This window comes from Neopelma chrysocephalum, unplaced genomic scaffold (genome assembly GCF_003984885.1).
Source record: "Neopelma chrysocephalum unplaced genomic scaffold, ASM398488v2 Primary Assembly neopelma1_77, whole genome shotgun sequence".
Classification (NCBI taxonomy): Eukaryota; Metazoa; Chordata; class Aves; order Passeriformes; family Pipridae; genus Neopelma; species Neopelma chrysocephalum.
Window position 1 is genome coordinate 8,666,647 of NW_020897738.1, and position 15,043 is coordinate 8,681,689.

The 15,043-nt window shown below is 50.4% G+C and overlaps 1 protein-coding gene across 1 annotated transcript; it reads right to left on the reverse strand.

Moving 5' to 3' along the window:
• Nucleotides 1-11,615: 11,615 nt before the first annotated feature.
• On the reverse strand, nucleotides 11,616-14,431 carry GP1BB (glycoprotein Ib platelet subunit beta). Its single transcript, XM_027689706.1, has one exon. It carries the CDS (start codon nucleotides 13,117-13,119, stop codon nucleotides 12,505-12,507), a length of 615 nt encoding a protein of 204 aa, XP_027545507.1. The 5' UTR covers nucleotides 13,120-14,431; the 3' UTR covers nucleotides 11,616-12,504.
• Nucleotides 14,432-15,043: the final 612 nt, after the last annotated feature.

Below are 15,043 nucleotides of genomic sequence, written 5' to 3' on the forward strand. Positions count from 1 at the left end.
GAAGCTGAGACACCCCAGAGCTTGGAAACTGCTGAATTCAGCAACATGGTCCGAGTCATGGTAAAGAACCGTTAAAGTGGAGATGAAGGTCTGAACTGAGACTCACAAATACCAAAGCTTACAGTGGGGTACATCTCAAATTATAACCTGCCCTCTCTCCTTTCTTTCTCCTCACTGCAGCTCCTGGGACTTTCCTTCCCTGTGTCATGTTTGGTGACTTTTTGCTTATTTTTCTGCAGTCGGGAGAGATGCCACAAACCTGGAGCTGGGCCCTTCCACCCATTAATCAAAAGGTACAAGTGCTCTGCAGGGAGACAAAACCTCTGTGTGTTTTCTCTGATATTTCTGGAGCACGGCATGGAGGGCAGGGGGGCTGGGCCAAGGACCCCTAGTTAGATTAACATTTTATTCAGAGACCTATTAATCAAAGTCAGAAGTGGCGTGAAGCAGCACCAAGGGAGAAAAATAGCTGGACAATCAGGGCCCTTTCAAAAAAAAAAAACACAACCAACCACACAACAAAAAACCCCTCTCAGCTTGTCCTGATTTACTGCAACTCACAGAACTAGATGGGAGGGGGGGCATTTGCAGCCTCTATCCAAACAGGAGCAGACCATACAGGTAAATCCTGGCTTTTGTCACATTAAGCAAAGAACTCTCTGTACCCTGCCCCCGGCACCAATCAAAAAGGTCCCTATCTTTCTTTCTCCAGAGCATAACACACTTTCATGCAAACTTATACTTTTTAATTATTATTTTTGGAAGACTGCACAATTTGACTTCTTTTTCTTACAAGGAAAGACAGGCACAGTTAACGGGAACAGGTCTGGCCAGCGCTCTGCAGGGCCTTTTGGGGAGGAGACCACTGACCTTACAGAGCCTGGTACCCACAGGAGTCAGGCATGTCTGTGCTGGGAGACTGAACAAGCCCGTTTGTTCCCCCAGCACTGACTCAGCACAGGACTCAGCACAGTGACACAGGTGCTATGGGCCTGCAAACACAGAGATGCACTGGGCACAGGCCAAAAGGGGCACTTTGTTTGAAGATAAAGATCAGCCAGGGAAGAATTCAACAGTCAGCTCCACAGTTTGCCCCAAGAACTCAGCCATTGAAGCCCCACATGTTCAGGGAGAGTCCAGTCAATACTGAGCTCTGTGCCCACAGGCTGCTGGAGAGCAGAACCTATGGAACTCAAGGCACAGGAGGGGCCCTGTGGCCCCAAAGGGTGATGGCATCCAGAACATTATTCTGTAGGGCCTTGGCCAGTAGTACCACAGAAATTAAACAGATCCCAGAGGAAAACCCTGTGCTTCCCTCTGAAAGTAGGGCAAGCCTCCTGGAGGAGAGAGGACAAGGACTAAGCTGGACAGAAACATTATGACCAGTCATGCCAAGCAGTTCCTGGGAAACTATGCCAGCTGCCTTATACAAAGACAACTCTGCCACAAGGAAAGAGAGACTTGGCTCTTTCTCAGAGGAGATGGGAAAAACTGTATGTGTGCATTGTCTGCCCAGGAACAGCCAAGGCATCTCCAGCAGCTTTGGGTTGGTTTTCTCTCATGGCACGTTCCTGGCAGCTGCTGACAGAAAGGAACCTTAGGGAACTCGATCCTCTCTCTCTTCCTCAGGCTTCTGCCCCCTCCAATCCCAGAACACAAGTATATGGAGGAAGAAACAGATTCTTCCTGTACTGATACCCAAGACGCCAGGCAAAGAGAGGCTTGTGGAATGCACAGCCCAATGGATCTTGTTTCCCAGAATGACTGGCCTGGCCTTAGCTGAAGGTTAATTAACTCTGGCAGCTCAGGGCTGGAAAATGTCCACTTCATGCACTGGAGTGCCTGGCCATGGGTGAAGAGAGGGCCAGGCAAACCATGGGGGCAAAGGTCCATCTGCAGACACGTATGAAAAGCTTGGCTGGGCTCGTGCCTGGGTCCTGCGGGAGGAACACAAGAAAGACTCAGCCAACTGCTGCAGCCAGAGCAGGGGCTTGTGGGTGCAAAAGGAGAACAACAAAACCACAAAAGAGCTGGAAAAACACAGCCATGCCAGGCGTAGGTGGAGACACGTTATCTTATGGGGCAGGCACTGCCCTCCCTCCTCTGAGCATCACAACTGCCTCTGCACCTCAGCTCCAGGAAAAATGGCTGAGGGGGCTTGGAGGTACAGCCCTCAGGGGGTGCTGGGGTTCACAAGCAGGGAAGCAGAGTGCATCACTGCAGCATAGCAGAAAGAAATGAAGTTATTCCAAGGCCACGCAGACCCGATGAAAGCAGGATTTGCCTTCCCTTGGACATTGAAAGAGGACACTGTCCTGTATCTCTGTGCACATTTGAGTGAAGTGTGTTTGAGGCTGGAGACCCCTGTTCCCATTGCTAGTTCTGCACCTTCACAGACTGCAGGATACATTTCATGCTCAACAAGACCAAAGTCAGAAAGATCTCTTCCCAGTGTAGCAGCTTCCAATGGCACCACACATCAAAAAATGCCCTTGTTCCCTGTCATTCCTGCAGCACTGAGGATCTGAGTACTTTGAGAAGACTCATGGTAGCATTTTACAAGACTTCTGTAAGGTGGCAGCAGCTGCCCACCTAAGCCCAGGGTCTGGAACAGACACTGCTCCCAAGCCCCTGGATCAGCCTGTAACATCAACTCTTCCAGCCTCTGACTTACTAAAACCTAGAGGGAACTTGGTGATTAACTTATCCGTGAAGAACAGGAGAACATGGTTCCCTCTCCTCCAGTGTGCAAGTTATTGAGAAGAAAACAAGGAAGATCTATTTGCAAGACGGACACCTTGGGCTGTGCATCCTTCCCTCCTACTTCCCAGGAAGCTGGTGTGAGATGCAGGGGTGGTTCTGTCCCAGCTTTGCTGCCGACCTGTGCTGGGAGAGCAGGCTCTCTTTCCCTGCTTCAGTTCCTCTGTCTTTGCAATAGATGTAGCAACTGGGATCCAGCTTGGCAAAGCCCTCCAAGGTCTGTTGATGAGAAGTATCCCTGAGAAAGACAGTCTTATTTGACTAATTGTGTTCCTCCCACTTCCTACAACAGGAGGTTCATAGCCAGGCAGGTACAGGATGAACAGCACCTGGAGCTATTTTAAAGTGCCCAACCATCCAAAAGGTAAGAGACCAAATTCTCTATGCTGTGTTAGGATGGAACGAGGAGCAACCAGGGAGCTCACAAATCAGCTTGGGAAAGCCTCTGTGTAGCAAAAGGATGGTGAGAAATTAACAGAGAATTTCTGTGATTCCTTGGCTTGCTACTCCAGATAAGTATCATAGCCTTAAATATTTGAGGGAAATACTAAACCTAAACAAACTAAAGTAAGGTTCAAACTGAATTGTTTGCAAAGAATAGGGAAGGAAAAGAGAAGGAGTAGAGGCCAGGAGGCATTGGACAAGCCAAGGAAAACATTTTGAGAAGACCATGCCACTTAGTGCAGTCAAATGTATTTCAAAAGCAAAGAAATGGTTTTTCAGAAGTTATTGCATAGCCAAGCTGTAGGCAGGAGGTATTACATTGCCCCTGCTTTGAACCAGATACATCCTCTCCTTCTGCCCAGCATTTTTCACTCACAAATCTCAAAGCACTTACAGATGTTCAAACTTAGCATACTTCCGAGATTAACTTAATAGATTAAGTTTCTTGATAACTCTACTCAATCAAATAGACTTCAACTATTCCCTTCTGCTCACAAAGTCCCTCGAAAGCTGCTTTGCTGTGAAGTTCAGGGTGCCTCATGGCAGCCCACAAGTTCTACTGCTTTTCTCTCCATTCCAAGCTTAAGTACAGCAGCGCCAATGTATTTTATGTTTTATTTTATGTACAGTTTGGAACACACTGACTTGGGTACAGCGACTCCAATAGAAGAGCCTCCCTTTCCTGCTGTGCTGGACTCTGAACCAGGGCTGGATTAGCCAGGAAGGTAGGAGGGCAGGGCAGGAGGAGCAGAAAGTCAAGACAGGCAAGGAAATCCTGGCATTCCTCTCTGAGCCTGAAACCAGATCCTCCCTCCTCTGTTATTCTTGCCACTCATTCTCCATCTGTAGGAATTGCTGAGGAGACAACTAGGCCAGCTCAGTAGGCAACTGCTGCTTCAGCATTTGTAAATACTCAGTAATCAGCCCAGATCAACCTCCTTGTTGCCAGGAAACTGCCCCTCAGGTCTCGCCCTTTTTTCTGCTCACTCTGGTCATGTGCATAGACTTCAGTCTCTTCATCCTGAGGGCTGTTTGCTGTCACATTGCTTTGAGACTGGTAGCACTGGTGCTAAACTCTGCAGTGAGGTTCTTCCTCCCTAGCCGAGCAAGGAAACCTCTCCCAGGCAGCTCAGAACAGCAGACGAACAGCCAGCAGGGAAAGCTTCCACACGCCTGCCAGGGACCTCTTCATCTTCACAGTGCTCAGCTCAGACCTTCCTTGCTCAGGGACGCCAAGGGGAAACTGCCAAGTGGAGAACAGCCCATCTCATTCCATATGAGGAACATGGGGAAATCCACTCGTGGCCCAAGGATCAGGAGAATTGCTCCAGAGAAGGGTACAAGGTAGTGCCCCAGGCTGTAGTAAGTTATCCCTTCTAATGGGCAGTCATTAAAACCAGAGCACAGTTACCACCATGCTCTGCTGGCTCTGACAGCAGGAAGGAGAGCAGTTCCACACAACCTCTCAGCTTCACAGGCCTCCTGTCCTGGCACAGCCATCCATCTCCACAGCCCACACCACGCTGCTGGTGCCACTGCAGAGGGATGCAGGGCCTGGGCAGGGCCCAGCACAGCCCCAGGAGGTGTCAGCCCAGCAGCTCTGGGGCTGCAGCTGCTCGCAGCGGGCAGGGAGCCCGAGCCCCTGGACTGCACTAGTGCCAGGCCTGTCTGGGGCAGCCATCAGGATTCCCGCCTGCTCCCTTCCCTTCCATGCAAAAGGCTGCCTTCTGCCCTGCCCTCCTACCCCAGCAGAAGCTCCTGTTTGATATGCACTCCAGCTGCTTCCCAACAGAGGAGATGTTCCCTCTCTGACTGACATTTCCTTTGAAATAAGAGAAACACAGCAGGGCTGGACTCCCAGTGTGTCAACACGTGCAGCTCAGCACCTCCGGGGTCCTGGGAGCCCTTCCAAGACCTGCTGGATCGCTGTGGTTAATCAACTCTCAGCCTCTGAGCAACAAAACTCTTCTGCTTTCCAGGGGAGAAACCCCAAACGCTGTCAGCCCTGGACTGCTTCCATCAGGTGGATCCCCTCACACAGCAAAGCAAAAGCAAAGCTGTATCTCAGGCAGGATCCAGCCTCTTGCAGGATGATTCACACCACAGAACCTTGGCTCCAGATGGGACCATGACCAGAAGCCATCTCTTCGCAGCAGCCCCCGAGGCCGTGAGGTCACCGGCAGTCCCACTAACAAAGATCATTTACCCCATCCTCCTGTTCACTCCATCTAACCTCACACAATGAAAGACACTTCAGCAGACAGACCCTCTTCCCTGTGCAAGATACAAAGCTGGTGGAAACCATTCCGTGAACTATTCTTTTAATATGAAATCCCCAACTTGGCAAGACCAAGGAACAGTTGGTATAAGAATCTATTTTTAAGACATGGATTAAAAAAAACATATAAATCAGTGGACTTGTTTAGATGGCTGTTTTCCAGTTAACAAATACTGAAGCTCCAAGTTTTGGATTAGAGTTATTTTTCATTTAGAAAGTTGTGTGTTGCTAGTAGGCAGGAGGATGAGCACAAAGATGAATGCACCAGTTGTATGCTCTGAGTTTCAGCTGAATCATTTCCAAGATAGATTTTTTTTTTCCCTCTAAGATGGGAAACATCCGAGATAATTTCCCATCCCACGTGGATTTCACAATTTCCCATCCCTGGGAACGCAAAGTGCCTTGCACATGGGGCCCCGCAGACATCTACAGATAAAGGCAAGGTAGGAATGCTGGAAACTCACAGACAAACAGGGATTGAAATTACATGCTAATTTTTCCACAGCTAATTACGCACTGGAACAAGTTTAGGGAATACAGTGCCTGACTTTCACCCCAATTTCCTCTCATTTTGACAGGACTCAGATGCTGTCTGTGGTTTCAGAAATACTTGCCTTACTGTACATAACTAATGTTACACTACCAAGACATGCATAATGCAGTGCCCTTGCCCCACAGTGGAGCCTTCCTGCCCTGCATTTCCTTAAAGCAATTCCCCTTGGCAGTGTGTGCACAGCCCAGCACACACTCCAAAGGCTCCTGCAGGGAACCCTGGCTTTACTGAAGTCAAGGTACAACAGAGCAGGGCCAGGATCTCACTCCACTACCTGAAGTGCTGTAGGAAACCACAGGGGACTCTGCACACAGAAATTCATGTGCAGCACTTGGGAGGGAGTTTCCTTTCGTTTAGGGGTAGGCAGCACAGAAATGACAATGTTGCTTCTTGCACTCTTGCAAGTCTCAGGCAAAAAGGAAAAGAAGTAAAGGGATCATTAAAATGTCATTCTTGATGGATAGTGGGAAGAAGGAACGACAGGAGAGGAAGTAATCAAGAACACCAACGTCTTGCTTTCAAAGCCTCCCACACTGGATCATCAGAATAATCAGTGTGGTGGTTTTGGTGCAGCTCTGCCACCAGAGAACCAAACATGGGAAAGCAACAAGCTGTGTTTTATGCACACCTTGAGAAACGCTGACAGCAGTGGCAGGGGTGGGGGAGAGCAGGTACCGAGAGAACAGGCAGCAGCCCCCAGCAGAGCTGAGGACGAGGCCAGGACAACACCAGTTTGGTTTGAAGGGAGCAGCCAGCCCAGGGCAGAGGCTTTGGAGTGGACCTGGAGAGAAGTGTTACAAGGCAGAAAAACATGTCCAGCTGTGCAGGGAAACTGCCCTTTGCTTTGTAGGTTTTAATGTGGACAAACTCCCTGCGGCACATGGGGATTTATGGAAACTAAATATGAAGCCCAAGTCCCACTGACTGTCATTTTGTCTCATGTCCCCACAGAACAAAGACTTCATCTTTTACCTCCCTTCTCTCTCTCTGCAGGAATCCAGGCAGCTGACCTAATAGGAAGATTCACCTGAGAAAGGTACAAAACAGCCTGGGGAAAAGCCTTCATTTCACCAGCAGGTTCATTCACAGAGATCACAACACAGCACATAAGGGGGCCATTGTTTCTGGAATAAAATCTCCATTTGAGCTCTCTTCTTTGGCCATGATCAATGGGAGGGAATTAAAGTCTCATCCTGGGAAAAAAAACATCTTGCTAACACTGTGTTGAAAGATCAGGTAATGGAGATGCAGAGCAAATGTGGGCACCCACAGCAACCCTTGGTGAGCTTGAGAATGCCGGAGGTAAAAGGCCCTGGTGAAAAAAGCTCCCCAAACACAGGCACAGCCCTTATCGTATCCCCTGAGAGACAAGCAAGCCAAGGGCTATGATTCCCAACAGGAGATGCTGGTGTTTCACAGTACTTGGATCCAGATTTCAGCTCCCCACAGCTCCTCCCAGCACAGAGGCATTTAAATTCCCTGGGTGCTTACACAGCTGCCTGTTCAGCCTCTGCATGTTCTGTGCCATGGACACACAGAGCCAACCCCAGTAACTCTGAGCTGTTCTGCACCTCTGTCCTACCCACCCCTGGGTATTCTCAGAACACCTCCCACCCGTCCTCCAGGCACCTTCCCACCTCCAACAGGCACGTCAGTGCAAACCCACTGCTCTCACCCCTCAGTGACTATGAGCAAGAGCATTTTCCACCACCTGCCAAAGGATGGATTTCCACCCTCCAAAGATCATCAGACAGAGAACCGACCCTATTTCCATCACAGCCATAGCACCATAATGCCCACCTTCCTCTTCCTCTCTGTTTTAGTCTGATGCTTTGGAACAACAAGAAGAAAGGACTGTTTAAACTATTAGTTACAGATTCAAAAAGCAATGTCTGCCGTTTGGGCAGCTGAGTCTGGAGCATCCCTGTCAGGCTCTGGGCAGACACACATCACACTTGCCTTCCCCCAGGCCCACATCTCACTTTGATTTTCCAAGTACCAGCAGACAGATTCAAAGCGATCTGCTGCCCTCTCCCGAGCAAGCCCCGGTGACAATCAGCACGGCAGGGGCTCTGCAGGCAGCCTGTCCTCTGCTGAGCACAGCTGTGCCCCTGCAAAGGGAACGGCACTGATGGGGCACCACACAGCTGTGCCAGGCAGATTAGAAACGATCATCAGCTGCTACAGAGAGCAAAGGAGATCAGCTGCACAGCCTGAACCATCAGGTATCCACAGAGGGCACTCCTGGCATTTTGGTCTCATAACTGTCAGGTTAATGCTCCTCTGTGGAAACACAAGGAAATACCTCCCAGCATATTCTGTCCTCCGTAGTCAAACATTTCAGAGCAGAAGCAGACCATGAGACATATAAAAAAACAGAAAAAAAAAATTACTTGCAGATTTAAGAGAGTGATTTAAGGTGGGTTTTTTGGACTAAACCCACTTAAATCTTTTATGTCCACCAGCAGTGCTCTATCCTGTCCTTCCAGGGAGTACAGAGCTTTATCTAGACACTCAGTATGTACATACATACCATCTTCAGAATAAACCTTAACACTGCAACCTGCTGCTTTCGAGGCACTTCTCCAAGACAACTAATCATTTGCAGAAATCTGTTAAATTAGACTGTGGTCTCTGTTAAAGCCCTCCAAAACCAGGCCTATGAGCCTGAGCCTCTGTTTTTATACGGAAATATACAAAAAACCAATGTAAAAGTCACTTCTAAAAATTCCTAAAATAGTTGTTCTCTCATGTACCCCAGGACAGACAAGATGTCCCATGCTGTGGAATCAACACTGCTTTTCTTGGCACTCTCTCTGGGATGCTCTGCAGTGGATGATAACAAGTTGTTCTCTACGTGTACAAATGTGATTATTTTCACCACACGCACGAGGGTGCAGCACCTGTGAAAGTGTATATAAAACAACAGGGGTGGGTTCCCAGGTTCACATGGACCCAGCAATCTGTAAGCAAGCACCTGCAGCAATCCTGAAGCAAAACAGAACCACTGTCACCACATGGTACAGGGACTGACAAACAGGTTCTCAGTTGGATTATGGGCTAAAATTCTCTAGGCTCCAATATCAGCTTGCTTTGCTTTCAAGCCTTCTTTTACTCTGCAAAACATACAGAAATTACCATGGAGATAACTGAGAAACAAGGTATTTGGGAGAAGAAAGAATCAGCGTGCCTTTCCCAATGTCACCTACCAACCATTGGGTCCTTCACTTAGGAAGTGCTGACCTGCTTTTTAGACACCTCACGTTTGGAGTTCTGCATCATGAAGGCTACAAACACTTTGGTCTGGTCTCTCAGGGCTTTTTAACCTGGTAACTCTGAGAGAAAGGAGCTGCTTGGAAGCATCTGAACCCTTGGCAGTGCAGCAGCCTGTCCAGCAGGCATGGCAGCCCAATCCTGCACACCCAGGGGCTGGATTGGCCTCGATACTGGAAAGTTATTTCCAAAGCCAGCTTAATAGCTTGCATTTATCTTTGTCATATTTCACTTCTACTTCCCCTCTGAAGCCTCTGTGCAGCCTTGGACAGTCCCTCCCTTCAGAAAGAAAACCGGTTCTCCCTTTAGAGGCATCCCAGCAGATCCTCCACTGGCCAGCAGAGCAGGAAAGCATCTGTGACATGCAGCCTCCTGAGCCAGGAGAAGCCAAGCCATGCAGGCTCTAGATTTATGGATTAGACACGCTGCCATGGCACACAAATCACTCTGTGCTCAGTGCAATTCATTAGCACGTTGCTGTGGCTGGTCGCATTCCCCACATTTTGGCAAACGATGCCAAAAAGGCTTTTTACCTTTCACGTGCCAAGACTGAACAACGCAGAGTCAGGACCCTTTCCTGCCTCCTCCCCGGGGGAGTGAAACCCAAGTCAGCAGTTGTTGTGTCTGTGGGCAAACCGAGCCCTGAGGGTTCTCCAGCACCCCAGGGCAGTGCTGGGGGCTGAGCAGCCACAGGCTGGGATTGTGTCTGCTCCCAGCCCAGCCTGTCCCAGCAACCCAACCTGTGCTGGTGGCACTGCCAGTACTGCTCACAGCCACCAACAACACCCTCCAACCCGGGGAAACCCAGCTGAAAACCTGCAGGCAAGCCCGGGGAATCACTCTGCCACACCAGCAAAGGGAAAGAAAAGGCCTTTTACCTGCCTTCCATGTGTCAGTAAAGAACTTCAACAACAGGCATAAACCACTAAAATAACAGCATAATTGACCTAAAGGAATAAGGAGGAAGGGGTGAAAGGAAGACGGGTTTTGCTACTTCCTTACACTGCTGTACCTTGATTCTGGGAAAAGGACAATGGGGGAGGAACAAGCCAGAAAACTGGCTTTCCATTCCTATGGAAAGGTTGTTCCTCGGGGAGGGAAAAATAATTAAAAAAACCCAAACAACAGTACTTAAAAATCAGGGATTTGAGAGTGCTGGGGGCCTCATGGAGCAGCAACGTGGACCTCTCCACAGAGCAGGCTCTTGGTGGAGCCGTGTCCCCCTCAGAGATCACGGTCCTGGGGACACTGGGGGGGATACGGATATGTTGTTAAAGTCCAGCAAGGTGCAAACCTCAGAAGAAAACACCCATTTTCTTGAGTGCCAGTGCTACACTCAGGCCAACACTGCAGGGATCAGCGCTGGAGGGACACGGGCAGAGCAAGGACACGGCAGGGAGAGACCCCCGAGGCGGAGCCCCGTGTCACTCACCTCAGCCTGGGGAAGGTCCCCTTCAGCCTCCGACACCGCCGCCGGGGCCGGGCCGCACCCTTACAGGGGCTCCGTCCGTCCGTCCGTCCGTCCGTCCGTCCCTGAGGGGCCGCACCTTCCCAGGGGCTCCGCCCCGAGCCCTGCGGCCTTTGGCTGCAGCCCCTGGGGCGGGTGGGTTCGCGCAGGCCCCGAGCCCCGCTGGAGCCTGAGGCACAGACACCACAGGGCTCCCTTCGACCTCAGACAGCCCCGGAGGGGCTCCTGCGGCTCCCTCGCCCCTCATGGCCCCTCACGGCCCCTCACGGCCCCTCACAACCCCTCGCGCCCTCACGGCCCCTCACAACCCCTCGCGCCCTCACGGCCCCTCACAACCCCTCGAGCCCTCACGGCCTCGTGCCGCAGGCGCGGCCGGGCGGGGCCGGACGGGGCCGCGCGGGCCCTTCCGGAGCGTGAGGGGGCCGCGGCTGCTCCGTCACTGCCCCGTGTCCCGTCACTGTCCCCAGCCCCGGTGCCCCCGGCCAAGGAGCTCTTTGTGTGTGACCTGAGGCTCCTGGAAGGCACAGGAACCCCCACGACTGGGGCTGGAGACCGAGGGAACGGGGCGTTCACCTGCTGGTCACCCCCCGGCCGTGCCGGCCCCACCAAACGCCCTCTCCTTTCCAGCCGCATCACAAAACCGTGAGCAGCAGCTCAGAAGCCCTCGAAAAAACTCCCTGGGCCGTGGTGGAACAGCAGCTGCCAAAGCTGAACCCGACAGTGCCCTACAACAGCTCCACTGCCCCGGGGTTTGCTTTGCCCGGCACGGTCTGAGTGTGAGGAACTCCGGGGGCACAGCAGCATGCACCATACCCAGTGTAGAATAGAAAAATAAGCTATTTACATCAACAGGCATCATTATTTTATTTCATTTTTGCTTCATTTCAAAAATAATTAAGGGACACTATAAGCAGCAGTAGGCACATCAGTGGGGTTTGCAGTTTGGGTCTCTAAAGCCCAGATCTCTCATTCCAAGTGCTGTTACAGGCACAGCCAGAGCGAGCCACTGGTCTCAACTCTTGGCTTCAGGATGAATATCTCAGAAGCATTCAGGGCCCCAGTCTCACTCAGCTGAAGTCAGTATTAAAACTATAAGTAGATTAAAAGGAATGCAGACAGGATAAAAGCAGGTGGGCTTCTAAACGTTCCCTCCCTCCCTCAGAAGAACATTGGAAAAGATGCATCAAGCAAGAAGAAATTTTCGTTCTCTTTTACTGATGGGGAAACCGTGGCAGGAGAAGACTAAGTCACTTGGCCAAAGATTCTAAGGCAGTCTGTGGTAACACGAGGAAACTGTATTTCTCCATGGTCTTAGTCCAGTACCTTAACTGTTCACTGCCCACCTCTGTCCTCACCTGACCCAACACAACCAGAAGCATCGTGGGAAGTGTGGCTGAAATATTGTAGCATAGGAGGGATCAAGCTCTGTAGCCTTTAGGAGCCTGTGAGCCATTCGAGTCAGTTCTGGTCACTGTAGTTTATGATTTCTTTAATCTACCAAACCAGAGCCACTTCCAGCTCAGCAAAGCAATCAACATCATGCTAAAGAGTTCAAAGCATTCAAAAACCCACAAGACTGGTTCTTTAGGAACACAGGCAAGTGTCTGATGAAAGTTCAAGTCCTGCTTTGGACTGCAGTCAGGATCAGATGTCTGCTCTGGGTATCACAAACCACAGGAGCTTGGCACATCATCCCCCAGGAGGAGGAGGGTCTTCAGTCTCGTGATGTTAATCATTGTTGTAGGGGTTTCTCGAAGAAGATACCCAAGGGTCAACCTGCTGGTGCAGTTCTCGGGTGGTGCTCCGGGCTTCAGCGGTCATTCTCCGAAACTTCTGCAGGTAAACAATGATGAAGATAACCAAGACACCCTGGAGGAAAAGGAGGATGAAGAGACAGAGCTGAGAGAGGAGAGCCAGGCTGCAGTACCAGTACTGGCAGGTGGAGTTGACCTCGTCCTCTGTCAGGTAGGCGATGACCCGGTGCTGCAGGTGGCTCGGGGAGCTGCACCTCACGTCCCGGTACAGGGTGCGGTTCTGCTGCCACTGCAGCCAGGAGCGCAGGTACAGGATGTCACAGGTGCATTCCCAGGGGTTGCCCTGCAGGTACACGACCTGCAGGCTCCTCAGGTTGTCAAAGAGCCCGTTGGGAATAGAGGTGAGCCTGTTGTAGCCGAGGTGGATGATTTCAGCCGAAGGACGGAAGGCAGCGGGCAGGTTTGCCACAGTGAGGTCCTTGGAGGTGCAGTCGATGATGGTGGTGGTGCACTGGCATGGCACAGGGCAGGTGGGCAGCACGAGCGGGAGGAAGCCAAGCAGGGACAAGAAGAGAATTCCCCTGTTCATCTTCACCTGCAAACACTTCCCTGGTGAGACTGAACGAGGTGAAGACCAGGCAAGTAGACACCACCCACTCCAGGACTGACACCACAGCCCCAGGTCTTTGGTTGGTTTGTTCTGAGGAGGAGTTCCTGAAGTTGGGTGAATTTGGTCTCCTTCACAGGAGGTCCGAGAGCTCTGAAAAGAACAAAGTTAAAAGAGATGTGCAAAATCTTGGTCTCTCTTTACAGGAGAGAAGAATGTTCCTGGTCTTCCAACCCTGTATTTGAGGAGGGATATGAACACATAGCTACTGGGAGGCTTAGCTGCAGCCATCAAATACATTTTCACTAGTCCTCCAAAGAGTACAAGAGCTGCTTCTATTTTCAGCATTAGTGGAGGTGAATCACTAGAGTAGCCAATAAAATTTCTGTCAAGGAATCAAAAACTAAAATATGAAACAGCTCATGCCTTATCATAGCTCTGAATTACACCTGTAAGCAAAGCTTTGTTCATGCAAACCGTAAGAGGAGATTCAGAAATAAATTTACTGTTACCACAAGCGAAAAATAGCCTTTCCAGCTTTGGAAAGAAGTGATAAACAGTCCTTGGCCACAGAAAGGGTACTGATCACTGAGGGTGGAGTTTTCCATGGTAGTTTTGCTCTAGCAGGTGAATAATCTCCTTCTGGAGCTGTGCCTGTGCTGCAGGACATGGGTCAATGAGCTGTCTTTACATTACAGCCTCGTGCCACTGCTGAGCACACGAGCTGCTGTAATTCTCCAGGAGAACAACTACACATACCTGCAACAAGGCAGTGCTTTCCTGTGCTGTCAACCAAAGAGAAAAAACAGAGCAGAAGGTAACTGTTGACTTACCAGAGTAGTCCAGTCCTTGCTTTCCCGCTGGCTTTAAAGAGCAGAGGAAGGTGTTGAGGCAGCCCAGGCAGTGCAGAGTGTGCCCTGCAGAGCTGAGCTCCCGGACAGAGCCCTGCAGCTGGCTGGCCAGATAAGGGTCAACTCATCCCCGGGACCTCCCACACGAGGCCTTCCCCACGTCTGCTGCATGTCAGGGAAGCTGATGCTGCACTGAGCAAGCCTTCCACAGGACAGGAGCTGGCACTGCCATGAGAACACGTTTGCTGGGATGCTGACAGGACTGATAACTGTGATTCTGGGCCTGGCACAGACACTGTACAGTCTCATGGCACAGCAACTCAAAGTGCACCTCAGCCTGCAAGGTGGCATTCCTGGTTTGTACCACACTCCCTGAGCACTGTGGCCTTTGGTTTCCCATCTCATCAGGGAAGCTGCACTTGGCAGGGGGTGAGAACTAGCTGTGCAGGCAGCACAGACCTGGCAACGCTTCTCTGGCTACTTACAAACTGCAGTGCCTGGGACTGGATCCTGCCCAGCTGCCCAGTGCTGAGTTAGACACCACTCCTAAGGGAAGCCTGAAGACAGAAGAACTTCAAGATCAGCTTGCTAGCTTCTGGCACAGCCAGGCCAGAAATCCCATGCAGGAAGTCCTGCCTGGAGCCTGTTCTGACAGAATTAGATAAAAGAAGAAACAGGGTGAGTTTTGCTCTCTCCTGCCCACAATGTATCACCAATGCTGCTGAAGAGGGCTGAAAATTAAACAGAAAGAGGTTGGGTTTTTGAATGTATTTATTTCACTGATCAATTCAGGTAGTAAACATTAATAATAATAACAATAATCATTTAATAAAATGGATACGTTTTAAAAGGTTTCATTTTTCTTTGTTCACAATGACAAAATGTTCAAACAGAAATTTACAAAAAAATATAATTATAATAACCCAAGAGATGGACAGGAAACAAAGAGCCTAGGAATGGAGCAGGGGGTGAGGAAGGAGCAAGCCAGCATTACAGCACAGCAGAGTTGTGAGGAGGAGCAGGGAATGCCATGGCAGAGCACGAGGAGGGGGATC